General features: G+C 34.3%; 1 protein-coding gene across 1 annotated transcript in view; it reads right to left on the bottom strand.

Annotated features, from left to right (window-relative positions):
- Positions 1 to 22,404, bottom strand: part of CEP290 (centrosomal protein 290) — a 119,846-nt gene that overhangs the window by 39,665 nt on the left and 57,777 nt on the right. Inside the window, exons 28-42 of the mRNA XM_081081463.1 lie at positions 21,505 to 21,616; positions 18,459 to 18,664; positions 17,270 to 17,421; positions 15,717 to 15,828; positions 14,592 to 15,047; positions 13,733 to 13,897; positions 11,992 to 12,099; positions 11,648 to 11,782; positions 9,886 to 10,152; positions 9,067 to 9,174; positions 8,257 to 8,456; positions 4,453 to 4,666; positions 3,419 to 3,556; positions 534 to 755; positions 83 to 205 (exon numbers count right to left, since the gene is read on the bottom strand). Of these exons, the coding sequence (XP_080937589.1) occupies positions 83 to 205; positions 534 to 755; positions 3,419 to 3,556; positions 4,453 to 4,666; positions 8,257 to 8,456; positions 9,067 to 9,174; positions 9,886 to 10,152; positions 11,648 to 11,782; positions 11,992 to 12,099; positions 13,733 to 13,897; positions 14,592 to 15,047; positions 15,717 to 15,828; positions 17,270 to 17,421; positions 18,459 to 18,664; positions 21,505 to 21,616 (2,718 nt within the window). The remainder of the gene's footprint in view (positions 1 to 82; positions 206 to 533; positions 756 to 3,418; positions 3,557 to 4,452; positions 4,667 to 8,256; positions 8,457 to 9,066; positions 9,175 to 9,885; positions 10,153 to 11,647; positions 11,783 to 11,991; positions 12,100 to 13,732; positions 13,898 to 14,591; positions 15,048 to 15,716; positions 15,829 to 17,269; positions 17,422 to 18,458; positions 18,665 to 21,504; positions 21,617 to 22,404) is intronic.

Genomic DNA, 22,404 nt, shown 5'->3' with positions numbered 1-22,404 from the left:
ATAGTATATTAGCTATTCATCAATTACTTATTTAACTTAGTCTTGCACCACCTTAAGTAGATCAGTATGTTTCTCCACATACCTTTTCTTTCATAGGCTTTATTTCTACCTCATCCACTTTTCTTTCTAGTTGGCTTTCTAGCTTTTTAATTCTCTTTTGGAGTTCTTCAATTAAACTTTGTTTATTATCTATCAGAGTTTTGCCCTGAAAAATAATATGCATTTTAACATTTTATAAGTAAAAAAGTATCAAACAAAATACACACCAAATATTCCAACTACAGAAATTTTCTGAGACTATAGTTTACCAAACATTCTAAATGACACTACTGATATATAACATGGTAATTGTTTCTGCATTTCAATAAGATACTTCTTTAAAATTATAAATACAGTGGAGATCACTGAAGGAATTAGCTAAATTAATCAAGGGGACATGCAAGCTAGTTCCAGCAAATATATGTGAAATTAAAACGTGGGAATGAACTGCTATCTACATATAAATCAAAGAGATTATCACAATATAAAATTACCTGTAATCCACTGGTTAGTCTTTTTATTTGCCTTTTCAGTTCATCATTCTCTTGTTCAATTTCATCTTTCTCTCTAAGCACTTTATTATAGGCTTTTTGGTTTTTTTGTAGTTCATTAGTTAAGTCATTCAAATTATCAGTTAGTGAATTTTCTCTGTTTTTACTTGTTTTAAGAGCTTCTTTCAATGTTAAAAGATTTTCACTTAAATCTTCAATTTGTGACTAATATATAAAATAAAGAAAAATTTAATTCATGAATCTTCACCAAATATTAATGATAAAAGCAATATAATATGAAATTACACCATTAAAACTTAAGAAAAAAGTTTTAATCTAAATGTTTAAATATAATGGAAAAAAATCAACCACAAACTATATATATTCTTCCATCTTCATTACAATTAATCAAGTCTACTTTGAGAAAAAAATATAAAACAAAACATGAAGAAACATTCTTAAGCAATTGATCTTCAACAAATACCTCGGGCCAAAATTTTATCCAATAAGGATAAGTAAATGTTTCATTGTGGCTGAACAAACTTATTAAAGAAACAAGTACAATGTAGAATGTATACAGCAGTGTTTTAAACACTGTGAAACTTCAGAGTAGTATAAATGAAATCTCTGACTTGAATTAATTTCTAATGTACTTTGTAAAGACAAGACATAAAAGGGTAACTGGCAATACTAGACAATATGCTTAAGAAAGTACACATAGGAAGGAGGTCTTTGCTGTCCTATACATTAACAGTGATGGAAATACTGGTACTTAAAATATATTTTGTTGAGCCTGGCCAGCATGGTTCAGTGGTTAAGCACTGACCCATGAGCCAGGAGGTCATAATTCGATTCCCAGTCAGGGCACATGCCCAGGTTGCGGGCTCGATCCCCAGTGGGGGACATGCAGGAGGCAGCCAATCAATGATTCTCTCTCATCATTGATATTTCTATTTCTCTCTCCCTCTCCCTTCATCTCTGAAATCAATAAAAAAATATTTTAAAAAATGTTTTGAGTAAATTAATGCAGGCACAAAGTATTGCTAGTAATAATCATAGAAATGAGTAGTATATAATGCAGCTAGGAGAAAAACATAAATTTTCCCGGAGAAATTAGATAAGGCTTTGAGGAAAAGGAGTTGAAGAATGTGAAGAATTCTGAGAAGCCATTACAGGAAAAGAGAAAGGTATTAAAGAAGACATTAACACAGGGTTATTATTTATTTATAATTATTAAAAAATGGATTTTTACTGTTGACTATGTTCATAATCGTGATAGGTGCAATGGAAGATTGAAAAAATCTGAGTAAGCCCAGCCGGTGTTGCTTAGTGCTTGAGCATTGACCTATAAACCAAGAGGTCACCGTTCAATTCCCTGTCAGGGCACATGCCTGGGTTGTGGGCTTGATCCCCAGTGGGGGGCATGCAGGAGGCAGTCAGTGATTCTCTCTCATCATTGATGTTTCTATCTCTCTCTCCTTCTCCCTTCCTCTCTGAAATCCTACATAATAAAAGGCTAATATGCAAATAGGCCAAACAGCGGAACCGAACAACCAGTCGCTATGATGTGCACTGACCACCGGGGGCACACGCGGAACATGGCGGGCGTCGGCCGCAGTGGATGGTGTAGCAGGTGAGCAGGGGCGCCAGACCAAGGCGGGGCGCCGGTGGCTGTCATTGGGGCGAGCCTCTGGTCATTACGGAAAATTCTTTGCTCCCACATGCCACAGTCCTGCTGGACACTCACACCTGCTGCTGGTGCTGGCTCCACTTGCACTGGCTGCCGGAGCCGCCGCTCATACCTGCTGCTGGCACCTGGCGCCGGCCCCAATCACTCAGCACCGTCAGCAAGTGCAAACAGCGGCTGTAGGACTGATTGCTCCTGATTGCTCCTGAGGACTTCTCCACCTCCCCCTGCTCCTGAGGGGCAATCAGGGCTAGCAGCCGCCGCTCGCACCTGCTGATGGCACTGGTCCCGCTTGCACACGTTGCTGGCACTGGCCCCAATTGTTCCGCATCATCAGAAGGTGCAAGTGAGGCTGGCACTGTCAGCATGTGGGAGTGGCAGCGGTGGGAGCAGGGCTGCCAGCAGATAGGAGACCAGGGGTCATGTTGGGAGGGGCTGGTGGGGGCACAGAGGATGGGCCGAGACCCGCCCTGTGCCCACCGCAGCCTCGCAGCCCACAGTTCCTTTCGAGGTGCACAAATTCGTGCACTGGGCCCCTAGTCAATAATATATTAAAAATTTATTTTAAAAAGTCTGAGTAAAATCTAATCATTATACCGTTTAATGGTAATGAAGTGCATATACATATAAACAAAGAGCAAGTCAAAATTATAAACAAAAACAACATATAAAAAATTTTTCATTTTACTTAGAATATAGTATATCAAACTTGCGTAAAGAAATTTAAAAATCATTATGAAATATATATATTTTTTGGGGAAAAAAGTTTAAACTACCAAACCTAACAGTCAGGTAATAAAATAATAAAATACATTGCCCCAAAATAATAATTTCAAAAATAGTTTTCAGAGCCAAGTAGCTCTACAGATTAAAAGTCAAGAACTACATGATTCTCATAAACTATTTCAGGGGATAAAAAAGGAAAGCTAATTAACTCATAAACTAGCAAAAATCAGATAGAAAATTCTGATATAGCAAAAGAAAGAAAAAAATATATACACACTAAAAATCATATGTAAATGTTTCTTAAATTTAATTCTATTAGGAAGAGTAGCTTATAATAGCCTATATTTTGCTAATTCCAAGATGATAATCAGTACATAAGTATAATAAAGATACTTATTATTAACAAAAAAAGGTGGATTCTCTTCTAATGGAATTATCAGGATTTTTTAATATTAATAAATGTGTTGATGTTCACCTTTAGCTCTCTGGTATGTCGATCAACAATCTGTTGAACATTGAGATTCGCCTCTTTCTGAGAGGTTGCAGAAATAATACGTTCTTCAGCCACTGCTGTCATTTCCGCTCTGAGTTCCAAAAGTGCTCGACTAAGTGCCTAAAAATTATAACAGATATACCACTTTTTTTTTGGAAAATCTGATATTTTATATGAGCAATATATAATACTAAATATAAGTAGGCTTTATTACTTTCAACTATTTTCCTAAAATGCCATATGTTTAAGCAAACATAATCACAAACTAATAACCCAACTTTTTCAAATAAATTTCCTTTAGTAACTGAATTCAATTATTTTAAAATTGAGTATGAGCGTTCAAAATCTTGACATTAATAAGTTTGGGAACATAGCATTAAATCGGGAAACTTTTATTATAAAAACCAGGTATGTTTTGGTTTCAAATATCCAAATTTAGGTATTTATCCAAATTACTCAAGACAAACTTCCATATGAAATTAATTGAATTTAAGTACATTAGGAAAGTCACAAGATTAAAAAAGGGCTTAGAATTTGCCAATAAATTACTTGAGCTAGCACAGAAAACAACAGTAACTTCTAAGACATTTGAATATATCAAATCTGATAAATTAAAAAACTAATAAATCAGATAACCCAGTGACCAACTTCTTTTCATAAAAGTATCTCTGTAACCTTCTTCTTTAGCCTTTCTTATTCACTGTCATATCCCCCAATCCCCAAATTTTTCAAAATTGTTCAGTTATTTAAATTGTTCAAAATAGCCTCACAGTAGCATAAAATCCCAGTAGAAAAGGAAAGGAAATAATAAAATAAGATCTCCTCTTATTTTCTACAAATAACCCACAAATCAGGCTGTTTAAAACAATTATCTTAAAAAACCCTACTTCACAGCATAAAATGAGGCTCAAACTCTTTCCTACAACAGAGAGAGAGATAATATCATCTCTTACAACTCTACTCTAAAAGCAATCTACCACATGTACTTCCTGAATGTTGACAATGTTGTTACTTACTTTTTGTTGTTTCTCTTTAAGGGATAATTGGCTCTTTAACCTTTCCACTAGATTTTTCATTGTCCTTGTTGGAGCTCTTGAATTTGCTTCTTTTTGAGCCTGAAGTTCAGATTTTAAACTCTGTAAGTCATTTTGGGACTGGGCCAGAAGGCACCTTAAATCCTCTACTTGTGCTTTCACTTTTTTCACTTCAGCTGCATGATTTTCTTGGAGCCTAATATCAGCAAACATATGTATTCAGTAAAGTGGTTGCTGCAATTAACACTTTGATTGACAAAAATTTTATATAAAAGCAAACGTTTGTCCTAAATATTCTTACAACCTAATCTTTTTTTAAAAAATATATTTTATTGATTTTTCACAGAGAGGAAAGGAGAGGGACAGAGAGTTAGAAACATTGACGAGAGAGAGAGAGAAACATCCATCAGCCACCACCCGCACACTCCCCATTGGGAATGTGCCTGCAACCAAGGCACACGCCCCTGACCAGAATCGAACCTGGGACCCTTGAGTCCGTAGACTGACGCTCTATCCACTGAGCCAAACCGGTCAGGGCACAACCTAATCTTTTTAAAAAATATATATTTTTATTGATTTCAGAGAGGAAGGAAAGGGAGAGATAGAAACATCAATGATGAGAGAGAATCATTGATCGGCTGCCTTCTGCACACCCCCCAATGGGTATCCAGCATGCAACCCAGGCATGTGCCCATGACCGGAATCAAACCTGGGACCCTTCAGTCCGCAGGCGGGTGCTCTATCCACTGAGCCAAACCGGCTAGGGCATTACAACCTGTTCTTAATTCAAATCTCAAATAAATACAATTTTTAAAATTGTTTTAAAATATTTTTTATTGATTTCAGAGAATAAGAGAGAGAAAGGAAGGAAGGAAGGAAGGAAGGAAGGAAGGGAGGGAGGGAGGGAGGGAGGGAGGGAGGGAGGGAGGGAGGGAGGAAGGAAGGAAGGAAGGAAGGGAAAGAAAGAAACATCAATGATGAGAGAGAATCACTGATTGGCTGCCCCCTGTACGTCCCTCCCTGGGGATCAGGAGATCGAGCCCACAACGTGAGCATGTGCCCTGACCAAAAATCGAACTGTGACCTCCTGGTTGGCACTCAGCTATTGAACAACACTGACTGGGGCCAAATAAATACAATTCTTTATTCCACTTGACCACTCTTAAACTTAACATACTTTTTCTTTCTAGTTTCTGTCTACTATTTTTGGTAATGATTGCATCAAGCAATTTTGTGACTCTAGCCCAGTGGTTCTCAACCTTTTTAATTCCGTGACCCTTTAATACAGTTCTTTATGTTGTGGTGACCCCCAATTTCATTGTTACAAATTGAACGTAATTAAAGCTTAGTGATTAATCACAAAAACAATATGTAATTATATATGTTTTCCGATGGTCTTAGGCGACCCCTGTGTCGTTCGACCCCCAAAGGGGTCGCGACCCACAGGTTGAGAACCGCTGCTCTAGACAAATAATACAGAAAATGAACATACAGCACTTTAAATACCATGTGCCAGGCAAGATGTGACTTTCCTCTTATCAGGGTTTCTCGATCGTGGCACTATTGACTGTTTGACTGAATAATTCTTTATGAACTGTCCTCTGCATTAATGGCAAGGTGTTTAATAGTATCCTTTGCTTCTACACAGTAGGTGCCAATAGTACCTCCTAGTTGTGACAATGGAAAATGTCTCCAGACATTACCAAATGTCCCCGGAGGAAGGAGGACAGCAATAATTACCTCAGCTGAGAACCACTGCTCTATATTGTCATTATTCAAATACAAAATGTACACTTTCACAGAAATTACATGTAATATTGTTTATGGTTACAAAGTCACTAGTATTACATTTATAATACCTATATCTATAGACATGGAAATAGATACTATCAGCAGACTTAGTTAATGTGATTAATCCTATTGTTCATTCATCTTTAATAAGTCATACTAAATTATATCCAGTTCACTTTGCATTTAAACACTGCATTAATAGTGTCAGCAATATGGAGATACAAATAAATTAAACTTTGACCAAAGAGAAGATTGTATTAAATTATGAACAAGTGTTAAACACTCTGAGGCTTGTTGTTTTCAGCAGAAAAACTTGTCACTTTAATCATCAAATTGTGAAACTATAAGATTTTACTTAAGAAAACACAAGAATCTATAATTTTCTATACACTTCTAAGGCATTAAAATATGCATACTGTGGACAAAAAAGGGATACTGTAATAAATCTAATGGAAAATAACCTCAGGATGCTCTGATTATAAATTCTTAACTGAGCAGGTCATGGTAGGTAGCCATGCTCCAGAGACTTTAACTTCTTTAGTAAAAGGTTTATCTTTGCTCCAAGCGAGCTCTGCCCATTGTTTTTGTACATCTAAGTTCAGGCACCTTTGAAATGCCTATTTTTTAGACCCCTGGAAGAGAGCACACAATCCTGTTATTATTCCGTAATCCCTGCCTTGCTTTCTCCCACCTTCATATAATCTTCCTTGCCGTTCTTTCCTTAATTCCAAATGCAAAAAAGAAACCGCAAACTGTCCTGGGAAGCATTGTTCTGTCTACAGAGATCTTGCTTCCAGGCATATGTTCGGTTCAAATTAAACTCTAATAAACTCTTACAAAATTTTTCTACAGATTTAATGTTCTCTGTCAATAATACCAATTTGCACACAGAGGATAAAAGTATAATTTTACACTAAAATGACATGACTAAAAAAACTAACTCAAGTATTTCAACTGGCAAAAGAAATTATATATACAAGGTAATTTCAAAAGATGATTATTTTCTGTACCCAGGGATTGGGTTGAAAAGCAGAAGCAACTTTATACTCTAAAACATGACAGAGACTTACTTTATCAAAATAACATCTCAGTTATAAAATTTAATAGAATGGGGAAAATTTGATTTAAAGGACACCATATGCTATTGCTAATTCTCTTTTAGAGAATAATCTCTTTAAAGTGGTAGCTTCTTACTAAAGCAAAAATAATGTTTATTTTGTTAGACGCATCTTGGATAAGTGAGTCAAAAAGGTTCTAGTAAGAGTTTCAGAGCTGGAATGCAAGTATAAGTTGTTCAGCTCTCTCATTTATTCAGATAAGAAATCAAGGTGCAGAGAGTTAGTTCTACAATGATTATAAAATACATAACTATAAATCTATTTTAGGTTTAAAAATCTATATTCTGATAAATTAATTGAGCAATGTTTAAAATCTCTAATGCAGAGAATGAATGCCGTGAACCCTCTACTGTCACTATAATAAAAAAAATAGTTAATTTTTCATACAACAAATATTTACTGAACCTCTACTGTGTGCCAGGAACTGTTATAGGCATATAACAAAAATTTTATATTTATTTGTTGTTACTTTACAATTTTGAAATTACTTTCTTATACAAGAGCATCTGGCCTTCAAATAATCATCCTGAAGGAACCAGGTTAAATATTGTCATTTCCATATTACAGATGATGAAACAGAAGCATAGAGGTTAAAAACAAGATTCTGGACAAGATTCTGGGTTGGTGCTTGAAACTAGACTGACTAGATTCAAATTCTGACTTTTCCACCTGCTCCCAGGCCTGTAACTGAGCCTCCCTGTAGCCTAGTTTCCTATGTGAAGAATGGGGAGAATATGACCTATGTCATAAGTGTCCTGAGGATAAAACAAGACAATATACATAAAGTTTTCAGAACAGTGCACAGAGAAAACAGGTTTATCCTCATTATATCATTATTACTATTTGCCTATTGTTATAATACATTTCTAAGGCTTACCGTAATTTGGTATTTTCAAAATCTTTGATTTTTAACTCAGTGATTTCTTTTTGTCTCTCCAATTCTTGAGACACTTTTTTTAGTTTTATCAAAAGTGAAGCAAGAGAGTCATCTTGTTCTGCTACTGTCTGTTCCATCTCAGCCAAACGAATAAAATGCTTGTTGGTAGGAACTGGAGTAGGAGACTGTTTTAGTAAATCCTATGAAATGTGAATAAATTAGCTATAAACATGTATAATTCAATGCAATGCTTATTCCATAATTTTAATGCATTCCTCAAATAATCAAAAATAATATCTAATCTAAAATTTAATAAGCAATGAAAGCTTAAAGAAAACAGTTAATAGAGATCAGGTTCTTTGTATTCCCAGTATCTAGCGAAGTCCCTACATGTAGTGATGTATCAAGAAATGTGTTTTGAATTAATGAGTTAAGGCTCAAGGATGATAAGGTTTGCATATTAGGAGATGAAAGGTCATTTCACACATACAGAAGACAAGATCAGCACCAAGTATAAGCTGAATTCAGAACATGAAAATCAGTTATAATGAGCAAAATTTGAAAACAAAAACAAAAACTGAGGTCAGATCATGGAAGGCTTTTAGTACATGGCTACAGATAAACAAGATTTTATAAGCATCAGTCTAGGGAGAAGAATGATCAGAGTTGTGTTTTCATAAGATTATTCTGGCAAAAAATAAAAAATAGGGTGGCTTCTATTCCCTCACCCCCCCAAAAAATAGAGCTAAATTTTCAAGTATACGATCTCAAAAATCTGTAAAGAATAAAACAAAGTTCTTAGACTCTTACCCAAGCTGTTTGTTTGAATTTATTGAGTGAACTATCAGCTTGTAGTTCTAATTTATGATGAAGAATATGAAGATCTTCTTCATGTTTCTTAACAATTTCTCTTTGCTCCTGTTTTATAGAAAATCAAAACTATATCTTAAATAGTGATTTAAATAAATTCACATTAGAATCTTAAATATCTGTTATCTTTAATCTTCCAAAATCCCTGAGACAGGGAAAGAACAATATCTGCATGCATATATTTACACCAGTATGCATTTTCACTAGTACACACTTCAAGTTGACAAGTCCAGCCTTAGATCATAATTTAATCTTAATATTAGAATAATATGTACCTATCATCTTTTAACTTGTTTCTAAAAAAAAATTTTACGTTTTAAATGCAGATTTCCCCTGTCCACCACCACCAAAGTTCTAGCAAATCTCATTTCACTTATTACTACTAGTGAGACAGATTTCTAACTTTCTGACCTATAAACTCAACTGGTATTTTCCAATATCATAAACTCAGCTGGTATTTTTCATTATCATGGTTTCTCTGTGACAGCTATTCCTGATTTAGTCAATCCATATGGGAAAGATTCACATATATACACTGCCAGTTTTTCTGACAGATCTGTAATCTAATCACATGAAAGTGATAATTCCTAAATAGAATCATTTGAAAGGCAAGAAATGCACTACCACTTCAGGGCAGAATAATATTTGCATTAAATAGGTAGGTAGGTAGGTAGGTAGATGATAGATAGATAGATAGATAGATAGATAGATAGATAGATAGATAGATAGATTAAACAAACAAACAAACAAACAAATTACCTCTCTGGCTTTTTCCAGAAGACGCTGATACTTCTTTAACATGTCTTCCTTCTGATTCAGCCTTGCTTGCATGTTTGCAATAGTCTGCTGAGCAATTTTCAATGTGTGGTAGAACTGTGGTTCTACCTCCTTTCTGCCTAGTTCAGCTATAAGCTTTTCTCGTTCTGCGGCGGCAGGTAAACGAAGCCTGAGTTCGTTGATTACTTTGTCTCTTGACAAAATATTTTGCTCTGCTAACCGTAAAGCAGATTCTTTTTCTTTTAGCTTCTGCAATGATCAAATCATATTATTAAAGTATATTTTTTCTTTTAAAATGTTTCATCTGAATTTTAAATTAGTTACAAGTTTAGAGAGGAGTTTCCCTTTATTTTTCACAACAAACTTAAAATAGCCAAAAGATATTAATAAAGTTAAACTGATATTTTTATGTGACAGCTAAGTTATCTGGATGCATATTTTATTTGTAAGACTATTGCATGTGTTAAGAAACAATTATTATGAAAATGAAATTTAAGGTACTTTATTTAGATGTTATAGTTTTAGAACTAGAAATGTGAGGTGGTGCTAAATTTGGAAAAAAACTGTAATAAATTGTTCCTCTTACTTCAGCCCATTGACTATCAAAACACTAGAAGAGTAATTCATAAATCAGCTGGGTATAAAAACTGGAACTTTACTGGCTCAAGTCAATAAATCATTATTATAAAATCTGTGGATTATGAAAACAAAATAGAAAAAAAAGTGCTGCCTATTCAATAGGATTAAGGCAGATATTTTAAATGCAGTAACTCAATGAAAATTCACATAAATGATAAATCTTACAATTACTGAAGAAAATCTAAGTGTCCTCAATCGACTAAAAATATACAATTTTACTAGCAAAATTATTTTTAAATGTATTTACAATAGATTTAGATGTAAACTAAGATGAAAATCATATTCAGTTTAAATTACTTTCCATATAATTAAATAAAGGAGATATTTGATCCTCTTAATCAAGTTGTAGGCCTAGATGAGTGGTTCTCAACCTTCCTAATGCCGCGACCCTTTAATACAGTTCTTCATGTTGTGGTGACCCCCAACCATAAAATTATTTTCGTTTCTACTTCATAACTGTAATTTTGCTACTGTTATGAATTGTAATGTAAATATCTGATATGCAGGATGTATTTTCATTGTTACAAATTGAACATAATTAAACCATAGTGATTAATCACAAAAACAATATGTAATTATACATGTGTTTTCCAATGGTCTTAGGCGACCCCTGTGAAAGGTTCGTTCGACCCCCAAAGGGGTCGTGGCCCACAGGTTGAGAACCACTGGCCTAGATTAAAGAAACAAGTACTAATTTCTAGCTCTCCTTCAAACCCTTTAACCACCCACAAAAGGAATTAACTGAAACTGATTCAGAGTATACAACATACACTTCAAATAAACAAGGCTGAAAACAATTCTTGATCATACAAAAGAAGGTAATATATTGCTCATAAAACTACAATCAAATGTTCTTTTTGTTTCAATACAACTATTAGTGTGCCCCAAAGTAACAAGTAGTAATTAAATGAATAATTAATTGTAATTAGCCATACCTGTTTTTCTTTATTGCCTATTACAAGCATTATGGGAGAGTAGAAAAGGAGGGTAAAACTAGCAACAGATTCATCATTCTATACATCGTCCTCATTAAAATATATTACGCATTTAAAAAATTCTACATACCCAATAATATACTAATCAAAATGCAAATTTTTCTAATTACCTCCTCTAGTGATTTACAAGTTGCCCGTGTTTCTAGAATTATTCGAACATTCTCCTTAATTTTTCTTAGAGCAATCTCAAGTTGATTTGGAAGGGGCAAGCTCGGGTCTGGCATTGATCCTATAACATCTTCAAACTATTAAAAATAGCATTAAAAAAAACAGTTGTAGCATTGAAGGAAAGAACATTAATTTTCACAACTATATGTCAAGACATGGTTAAAGCCCACTTATATTTGAAATATAAAAAGAAAGTTAAAATTCCATCTCTGACATTAGAAAACATTATTATGGCTAACATTATAGGCCATGCTACAGAGTAGCAAATAGAATTAATCACTCAGACCTTTTGTGCTGCATTTAGTATTTCATTTTGCTGACGGTCAAAAATGTCTAGTTGACGTTCCAGCTCAACTTCTCTTTGATCCCAGGCCATTTCCCTTTCTTCATGAAACTGAAAAAGGATATTTTGCATCAGACATACATAGAAACACTCACCAAGCAAACAACAGAAATTTTTACATACATTTTCTTATTTAATTCTCACAACAACCCTTTGAGGTCACTACTATTATTTTATAAGGAAAGGAAGTAAACTCAAGAGAGGTAAAGTATCTTTCCATCAAAGAGATAGGCAGATATGGAATAAGGATTTTAATCCATCCGTGCATTCATCTATTCATCCATCTATCCACCTATCTATCCAAAATATATTTAATGACATGTACTATATGACAATCACTATTCTAGGCAATGCAAGCATAACAGTAAACAAAGCCAAGTCCCGCAGCCCCTCACCCCAGCTGGCCCTGCCCCTGATCGGCCTCTCCCACCCCCATGGAGGGTGGGGCGCTGGCCAACCCCCCATGGCCCCTCCCCCCAACCAGCCCCACTTCCAATCAGCCTGCAGCCCCTTCCCCTGGCCAGCCCCGCCCACCCCATTCTGGGGTGGGGCTGGCCGGCCAACCACCTGCAGCCCCTCTCTCCCACCTGGCCACACCCCAGATTGGCCCCTGACTCTGATCAGGGTCAGGGCCGGCTGGTCAACCACCCATGGCCCCTCCCCCAGGCCACTGGCCTCCAATCGGCCCCCCACCCCCATTCAAGGGCAGGGCTGGCCGGCCCACTGACCCTCCCCATGGCCTCCCCCAGCCCCCATCAGCCCCCAACACTCCAATTGGCCCACAGCCCCTCCCTCCAGCCAGCTCCACCCCCAACCGGCCCCCCCACACCTATCGAGGGTAGGGCTAGCCGGCCAACCTTCCATGGACCCTACCCTGGCCGCTGACCTTCAATTGGCCCCCCACCCCAATTGGGGTGGGGCCCACCAGCCAACCATCCACAGCCCCTCCCCCCAGCAGGCCTGGCCCTGATCCACCCCAACTGGGACCAGGCCAGCTGAAACCAACCCCCCAGCCCCCCACCCCCGCCCGTGCATGAATTAATGTACTAGGCTTCTACTTTCATAGTTTCAACATAAATAAATATGCATTTGTATAATGGTTTAGAAAACAGAAATTGGAATATTTTATACCATAATAATGGAAGCTAAATTCAAGTAAGAGAGTGATGTAGTCACTTATACAATGTTCTTTACATATATATATATATATATATATATATATATATATATATATATTATTGATTTTTTTACAGAGAGGAAGGGAGAGGGATAGAGAGTTAAGAAACGTCGATGAGAGAGAAACATCGATCAGCTGCCTCCTGCACACTCCCCACTGGGGATGTGCCCAAAACCAAGGTACATGCCCTTGACCGGAATCGAACCTGGGACCCTTGAGTCCGCAGGCCGATGCTCTATCCACTGAGCCAAACCGGTTAGGTTTGTTCTTATGTTTAAAATCTTAGCAACAGCCCAGCTGGTGTTGCTTAGTGGTTGAGCATCAACCTATGAATTAGCAGGCCATGGTTTGATTCCCGGTCAGAGCACACGCCCAGGGTTGTTGGAGGCAGCCAATTCTCACTCATTATTGATGTTTCTATCTCTCCCTTCCTCTCTGAAATCAATAAAAAAAAATTTTAAATAGAAAATCTTAGCAACAAACATCAAAATAAATATAAAATGAAACCTTGTTCTGCTGTACAATTTCTTCCTCCAGACTGCTGATTGTATGCTCATATTCAGAAATTATATTATTCAAATATTTTATTTCCTCTTTATCCTTGACTAATTCTCGATTTAATTTAAGCTCTTGAAGACGGAGTTCTTCTATTTTCATATGCCAACTGATTACCTAAAGATTTATAAATTATACATACAAATGTCAATGCTATATAAATAAACATTTCTCCATATCCTAATGATTTTAATTCAAATTAATAGACACTATAATAAAATAAAATACAAAATTATTTTGGTGTCCCCCAAAAATGTATATACACTTTAACAGCTGATAGCTCAATTTTGAAAATGAAATGTATTTTAATAAACAGTGCCTTTATAATGACTAAAAGATTGTGTATACATTTTTTGGGCCACCCTATATTTCTAGCCTAGAGAATAAAGTTTAGTTGCAAGATAATTATTTTTCACTTAATTGCTTCAAAAAAAGGTTAAAACAAAATTATATTAAAAATACATGCAGGCCTACTACTTGTAAATTTTAAACAAATAATGATTACAAAGAGTAGAACTGAATTGATAAGCACTATAATGTTTAAAATTATAATTAGTATTTTATTAATATATAAACTTCTTAAGAGTATTTAAAATTCTGTTATTTTAAAACCTAAGTACTTCTACTAAAACCATTGCTTAGATGAATCTCATTTAATTTTCACAAACAGACATTCAAATAGGCAAAACCCCTAATTTATAAATTCTAAATAAATTAAAATATATGTTAAGTGTTTCTCATTTAGGTACATTAAGAACTTAAAATTATGTAACTCTTCTGGAAATACTTAAGTTAAAAATCACTGTTTTACCTTTTGGGCTCCCCGGGCATCCTTTAAAGTGCTTACTAACTCTTCTAACCCCTTTAACTTTAATTCCATCTCCATTGTTTTGTTCTCCGTATTTCTACGTTCTTGTAGAGAATTTTTCATTTCTTGCATTATCTTCAGTTTGTCATTTTGTAACTGAATCATTGTCTTAGAGAACTTCTCCTGCTGGGCCAAGGGCAAAGCTCCACTGAACTGGCGTCTCAGGGACTGAATTGTTTGGCGCAGATGTTTTGCTCTGTTTCTCCCCTCCAAACGGGCATAATAGAGAGCCTGTTCTTTTTCATCCAGTTTCTGTTCTAAACGCAAATTATAGGCCTCCATCTTCTGCAGTTTTGATGTGACTGACTCCAACTTACCAAGAGCAGTAACCTCACTAATTTGAAGAGAGACAAGGTGTTGGTGCAACTTGGCAATTAGTGCCTTTTCGTCCGACTGTGCCTAATATAAAAAATGCATATATTTGTTCCAAGTTTCAAGTTTTTCCTATGAAATTTATCATGAATTTAATATCAAAATTTACTAAACATTTAAAAGTGTGCTACATGAGATCCTATAAAAATCTAACCTTGCTTTAATACAAATTACCAAAAAATTAAAAAGCAAAAACAGCAGAAAAACAGAATCAAATATGTGTAAAATCCAAATCTGGCAACTGGCTAAGTAACAGTTGGGATATTACGGTGGCTTTTTATTAACTTCCATATGTAAACTATAATACTGATGTGTACAGTGTTTTTCACTAATTATTAGTACTTGACAGATCAACTCAGGGATCCTCACACATTTCTTTTTCTTTTTTATTAATTCTTAAAAAAATAATGTGAGAATATGTGAAAAGCTATAAGAGAAAATATTGTTATGAAAGGCTTACTATTTCTCTTCACTGTCTTAACTCTGATCAGCAGTCAGCACAATGCATTTATAGGCATTTAAATGCTTTTCTGTATTATGGTTTTTCACATTAAGTTGTAACCTAATCAGACTATATTAACAAGAATATGAGCCTCCTTGATATATTCTTTAGTTAAAACTATAAAATCATCCCAATATCTAATGTGAATTTAGAAAAAAGAAAAAATCTATATAGAAGAGCAACGCTGTGCATACCTGATAGTCTAACAGTTGCATTCTGATGGACTCTACTTCCTTTTCCCTGGACTGTTGTTGTACATTCAAAATTTCAACTTGCCTTTTGGCAATGTCAGAAATCTCTCTCAGTCTAGGAAGTAATATTTCAGAAACAATTAGGTACATTTTTTAAGGAAATAAATACCAGGATTTCAAATTTTTAGAGCCTTGGAAAAGCCATTAGATTCCATCATCTCTTCTTCATATGAAATGCTAAAGCAAAGTTTCCTAAGTTGTTTCATGAAACATAATGCCCTGAGAGGTTAACATATGTTTCATGGAAAAACTCCATTTTCAACACCCATCCTCCCTTGAAAATTCATAATACACAGTATCGTATTAAATATTCTGAGAAGTTTTAAAGTGAAAATTACCTGAAACTATACATATATAGCATTTTCCAAATGTATGTGGCCAATAAAAAGGGGGGCTTTATGGTAATTTATTAGATTTCCTATGACTACTATGAGAAGACTACACAGATAAAGTAAAATGCATTTTACTGTAGGCTGAAATAATTTTAGTTCCATGTGACAGATAACTTAGGTTTCCTCATATTGATTAGAAGTTCTCAATAACAGTTCTATAAGTTTTGATTAATTAAAATATAATAATGAATTACAATATAATTAATTAAAATGAATAATATAAGTTTATTTCAAAAGGTAAGGTGCATGAGATGAAAGGAAGAATTAAAAAGAAGTATTCTTCACAGTGAAAATGGTTAGAAATGACTGATATTCCCAAAAGGATATCAAAGCTCCAAAAAATGGCTATAACTACAAAAGGCCATAAAACCTTTTTCACTAATTATTTGTACTTGACAGTTCAACTCAGGGATCCTTACACTTTTCTATTTATTTATTTATTTATTTATTTATTTATTTATTTATTTAATTTGTTGGGATGACACTGGTTAACAAAATTATATAGGTGTCAGGTGTACAATTATGTAAGACATCATCTGTATGTTGTATTGTGTGTTCACCACCCCAACTGGGATCCTCACACTTTTCCACTGAAGTAACGCATGATTACAAAGGAGAGTGACTACATAGTATTTACTGGCACATAGTATTTACACCTTACATATATTTTGTGTTCTAAGCAAATAAACTGTTTCACACGTAAAATGAAAATATCAATGTTACTTCAGGGTTAGTAAGTGTAATTGTATGAGTTAACATCTGTTCAATACCTAGCACAGTATACATAGTAGATACCCAAAATGGAACCAAAATCTGAAATGTTTTATTATATTTTCACAGTAACCTTCTATACAGATAAAAGACATCCTATTCCGTCCTTAATAAAGAGAAAAAACTTAAGTTTAAATAAATTAATGGTCCTCCCCCCAAATTATTTAATATGCAGAAGAACTACTTAATATTATTTAACCATATTCTTTTAGAAGGAAACCAGTATTAATTGTCACTAAGAATATTACTCCTGTATCACTGTAATTAGGTTTCTTAAAGACAAATTAGAATAGACACATCTAATCAAATGAACAAAAAGTTACATGCACTCACTTTGACACTTCCACTTTTAGTTCCATTTCATTCTTCTCTAATTCTAGAATCCGTTGTCTATCAGCATCACTTACTGTCTTGCTCACACTACCAGCTAGTTCATCTCTTAACATCTGTTCCACCTTCTGGGCTTCCAAGTTTATTTTGGTAAGCTAAGAAAAAATAACAAAAAAAAATATTCAGATATATCAGCTTTTGAAGAGATTTCCCTTTATTGTTATTTTTAAAATTTATCTTTATTGTTAAAAGTATTACAGATGCCTCTTTTTCCCCATTGACCACCTCCATCGTGCACCCACCACCACCCCAAAAAGGTTTTCCTTTTAATTTAGCTTTAGCATACTGCAGTCCTCTTTGCTTTGCATTAATCCAGATACTGAATTGAGTGTGAGGTATTAAGAATAGATTAAAAAGGGTAAAGAGGGAAAGCGTCAGAAACAAATTATGCAAACTCTGATTATATAACAACCCACATAAAGTCATTTATGTTAGGCAGCTCACAACCCAATGATATCAGAATTTCTGATATTCTTAATTTGCTAGGAATGCAGTACACTTATTATATTTTACTTTAATTATATAACCTCTAAATAATCTAAATGAGTTAAAGTCTTAATATATATTTAGTGACAGTAAAATAAACAACATCATGCTTTAAAAATTATACTAATTCTCAAGGTAAAACAAATGTTACATGAATGCTACTTTATCATAAATTGCTGAATTTTTGTAAACTCTATTTATTGCCATCCACTTTAATTATTCTGAACATGTCAAAAAAGTCTAAAACCTTGTATTAGAATATAAAGTCTCTGAGAGCATGGATTGCTGTTTGCGGTATTTTGTTTCCTGCTATAACTCCTTATGCAGTGTCTGGAATGAAATAGGCACTCAATAAATATTTGTTAAATGAATGGGTGGAAAGGCATTTCATTATTAAGCAACTAAACTTTTCTGCATATTAAATCTAATCATGTAATGCTAGTGAGAAATAAAAACTCATTCACAAAAATATTTGCTTTCTTTATAAACATTTAAAAACATCTTTTATTTTTATCCATTACATAAAACACAAGCACTATATTAATATGCTACTTCAGAGATACAAACAAACCTCTTACATAATACAATGTCTACCATGACTAATTCCTTATTTTCCAATTACATGATAAAAACGATAACATCGAACCTCAGCAAATTTGGTTTCCAATTCAAAATTACGTTCTTCCATTTGTTTTAATGAAGTCTTTATGTGTTCATACATTTTCTGAGAATGTTCAGCCCGCTGCCTTTCATTTAATTCCTTCATCTCTAGCATAGTGATTTTTTTTGAAATAGAAGCAATCTCACTGTTGGTTATTGATTTCTTTGTCTTATCCATGTTAGATTCATTTCCTGTATACAACAATATTTAAGTTACTCTTATGCTGTTCTTATCAAAATTATATTCTAGATATTTTAGACATTATGTTCAAGGGATAACACAAGGCTTTTAAATTATGACAGATCCAAATTCCAGTCATAGCTCTATTATTTTCTGTCTACCTGCTGCCTATCCCATTTAATCTCTCTGGAATTTAGGTTCTTCATCATTCAAATGATAACAAAAACTATTCCTCGCCCTAACCGGTTTGGCTCAGGTGATAGAGCTTCAACCAAGGACTGAAAGGTCCCAGGTTAGATTCCAAAGAAGGGCACATACATTAGTTGCAGGTTCAATCCTTAGCCCTGGCTGGGGTGCTTGTGGGAGGCAACCAATTGATGTGTCTCTACCATCACTGTTTCTTTCTCTGTCTCTCTCCCTCTCTCATACTCTCTAAAATCAACAGAAAAATATTCTCAAGTGAGCATTAATAAGAGAAAAAATTCCTCATGGAGTTATTGAAATGTAAAAGGTATACTGTAGATAGTGTCACAGGCAGAGAATCAAAAAAGGGAAAATATGTGTATTTTGTAACTAAAAGGAGAAAAACTGTATAAGAAGCAACTCAATAAAACAACACTATTTTGTGAATATAAATGCAGTGACTTTATTTTAAAGTCTCATGGAGTCAAACTGAAAGTAAAATATGAAGCCATATAATTTAGGGATCTCACCAAATATCTTCTTTAACTATGAGTATTACTTGGCCTTCGTAAACATTGAATATCAAATATTTTAAATTATTGTACTGGTTATTAATCTCATCAATATTATAGATACATATATGCATATTTGTATATCTAAGATTATATAATACATATATGATATGGCTTGTCTTTGGACATAAAAGTCTGTGGTTAAATCAAATGAGAACAAAATAAAAAAAAATTTACCATGAGAAGTCATCACACAGGATTACCATTAGTTACTTAGTTGTTTTCTGAAAAGGAGAAAAACTAATACTTTTGATTTGCATAACCCACATACTCCAGGAGAAAAACAGAAAACAAATTTGGTACAGTGTTTTATATTTTTGGAGAATCAATTAATAAGATATTCAGGGAAATCAATTATTTTAAGAAACTAAGTAGTAATTCATAACACTAATAATAAGCTTGAGTTTTAGAAATGAATTTGCACAAAGACATATATTATTTAAAAAAAATAGTTTTGGTGTCTGCCTCAGTTTTTAAAAAGTACTTCATTTTGTTCTGTATGTATCTTTAAACAAATGAATTTAGAATAGCTACTGTACGCAGTGATCAAATAACTAACAGTAACAGTTACTGAAGAAGCTAAAAGTGTTAGTAAATCAGTCCAGGCAACCCTTAACACCATGAATGAAAGAAAAGAATGCTCTAAATATAAATATACAAAGAAAATAAAACCCCTTCATCATTCATTTCTGTGCTCAACTATGCTAATGAAGAGAGGCAGATCACCGGGGCTGCAGCAGATTAGCCATGTGTACATTCTTGTGTTTGGAGTTGTCTTAGAGAGAGGGGGTAGTCCACAACAACCCATCATCAACAAACTCCTGGATAATAAAACCTAATAAAGTGACACTTTTAAACAAAGCTATAACAACAGAAATTAAGAAAAGCTTTAAACTTCCATGACATAAAGCCATGTATGGGAAAGATGAAGGTATTTGAAAATTAAGAAATTTCTAAAGATATTCAGACCTTATTAAAAAGAGATAGGATAAAATAAACAGAAAATTTACTAATATTTTATGTAATACACTTTTTATATCTTAAATGGTATCTTCTGTCATGTAGAAGCTACATGGAAATCAATTCACTTTAAATCTCTTAATGAATTAAAATTTACATTTCTAAAAGTAGCTTATTTTAGACTTCCCATTGTTAGGTCTCTGTAAACTATATATCTCAGTTACCAATATAATAATACAGCTCTTCTAGTATTTAGTAACAGAAAGTTTGAACAGCTTAGAGCTCTAAGGTCTAGAAAACAAAAACATGAAAAGACCTTAACCAAAGCAGCAAATTTATTTGAAAATTATAAATCATAATGCTAGCGAGATAAAATGATTTAAATGCTATAAACTAAGATAACCTATTGAAAACTAATATGAAAACCCTAGCAGGAGCAACAAATATTTTAATACCCTCGGAGACAATAACATCTGCTAGATATACATGAATGTTCACTGTAGCACTACAAGCAGTAACAGAAATGAGAAAAGCTAGTGATGTAATCACTCGAACACAGAAAGGTACTACACAAACATTTATAAGTATAATGAATAAAACATAGCAATAGTTTGACATCTACTAAATAAATATAGTGTATGTTTATTATAATTTAATGTGCAATATTTAAGTGTACACAAGGTTATACAAAAAAATTACAATATAGTAGTGGAAGTATGGGTAATATAAATTTAATTTTTTTATGCTATATAGTAAACTTTTATCTTAAAAATATCAAATGATCTATTTCTAATAAAATTTTATACATAGTGAAAGAATTCATATTACTCTCATTAAAATACAGGTATTTCAAAATTATCACCAGTATTCACTGTTAAATGGTTCAAAACAGAAAATGCTGTTTTTTAACATATGATTTTATTTGGAACAAATCTAATTTTATAACTAAAAACCAAATTTTGGTAGAGTTTAGTCCAAGATATTATTCAACTGCCTGCTAAATTAAACTGTAACATAGAGAATCCACTTTTATCAAAATACTTCCTTTCCATGTGGTATAGAAAAAGAACTTTAAGTGCAAAATATTCTCTATTAGATCTTAAATCATTTTATATTATTAGAGTCATAGCACTTACCTAATTTAGTTTCTTTTTCCCAGGCTTGTTCAATAGTGTGAAGTTTTTCCTTAGTAATCTCTAGTTCTTTATTTATAGACTCTATTTGCTCTTTTAGAGATGCATTTTCACACTGAATAAAACAGAAACATCACTAAGAAAATACATTATAATTCAGACTACTACCACAAAAATGACATTATCTCAACTTTATATAATATCTCCTAAAACTTACAATCCAGTTTTTTTTAAATAAAATTAGAAGTTCTCACACATTAGGTTTACACATATTCTACATAATAAAACCCTAATATGCAAAAGGACCAAAGGGCGGAACGACCAGTCGCTATGATGTGCACTGACCACCAGGGGCAGATGCTTAACGCAGGAGCTGCCCGCTGGTGGTCAGTGGGCTCCCACAGGGGGAGCACCGCTCAGCCCGAAGCCGGGCTCACAGCTGGCGAGCGAGGCAGTGGTGACTCTGCTGCAGGGGAGCGGTAAGGAGCGAGGGGTCCTGAACTGCGAGAGGGTGCAGGACGGCTGAGGGACCCCCCCCCCAACCCTCCCAGTGCATGAAATTGTGTGCACTGGGCCTCTAGTATAATATAAAACATTATTTTAAAATAATCAAAATCTTGTATATCAAATATGTGGCCCTAGAGGCTGCCATGTACCTTTGGTTAAGCTGGAATACTCACAGCTTCAAAACCTTCACACACTAGAGCTTTCTTCCGCATTCACACAAATAGTCACCGAACATCCCTAGCATGTTATCAGTGACAGGCACTACATGTTAATGGTGAAGAGAAACAAAAAGCATTTTGGCCTGCAAAGGACTGACCTTTGGTGTCTGTGGGTATGTATGTATGGCAGGAATTGGGAAGGATGTGTAAGATGGCAGACAGTAAACAGGTAAGCAAA

This window comes from Myotis nattereri (assembly GCF_964212035.1).
Source record: "Myotis nattereri genome assembly, chromosome: 2".
Lineage (NCBI taxonomy): Eukaryota > Metazoa > Chordata > Mammalia > Chiroptera > Vespertilionidae > Myotis > Myotis nattereri.
This window is presented reverse-complemented; position numbering and strand designations above follow the sequence as displayed.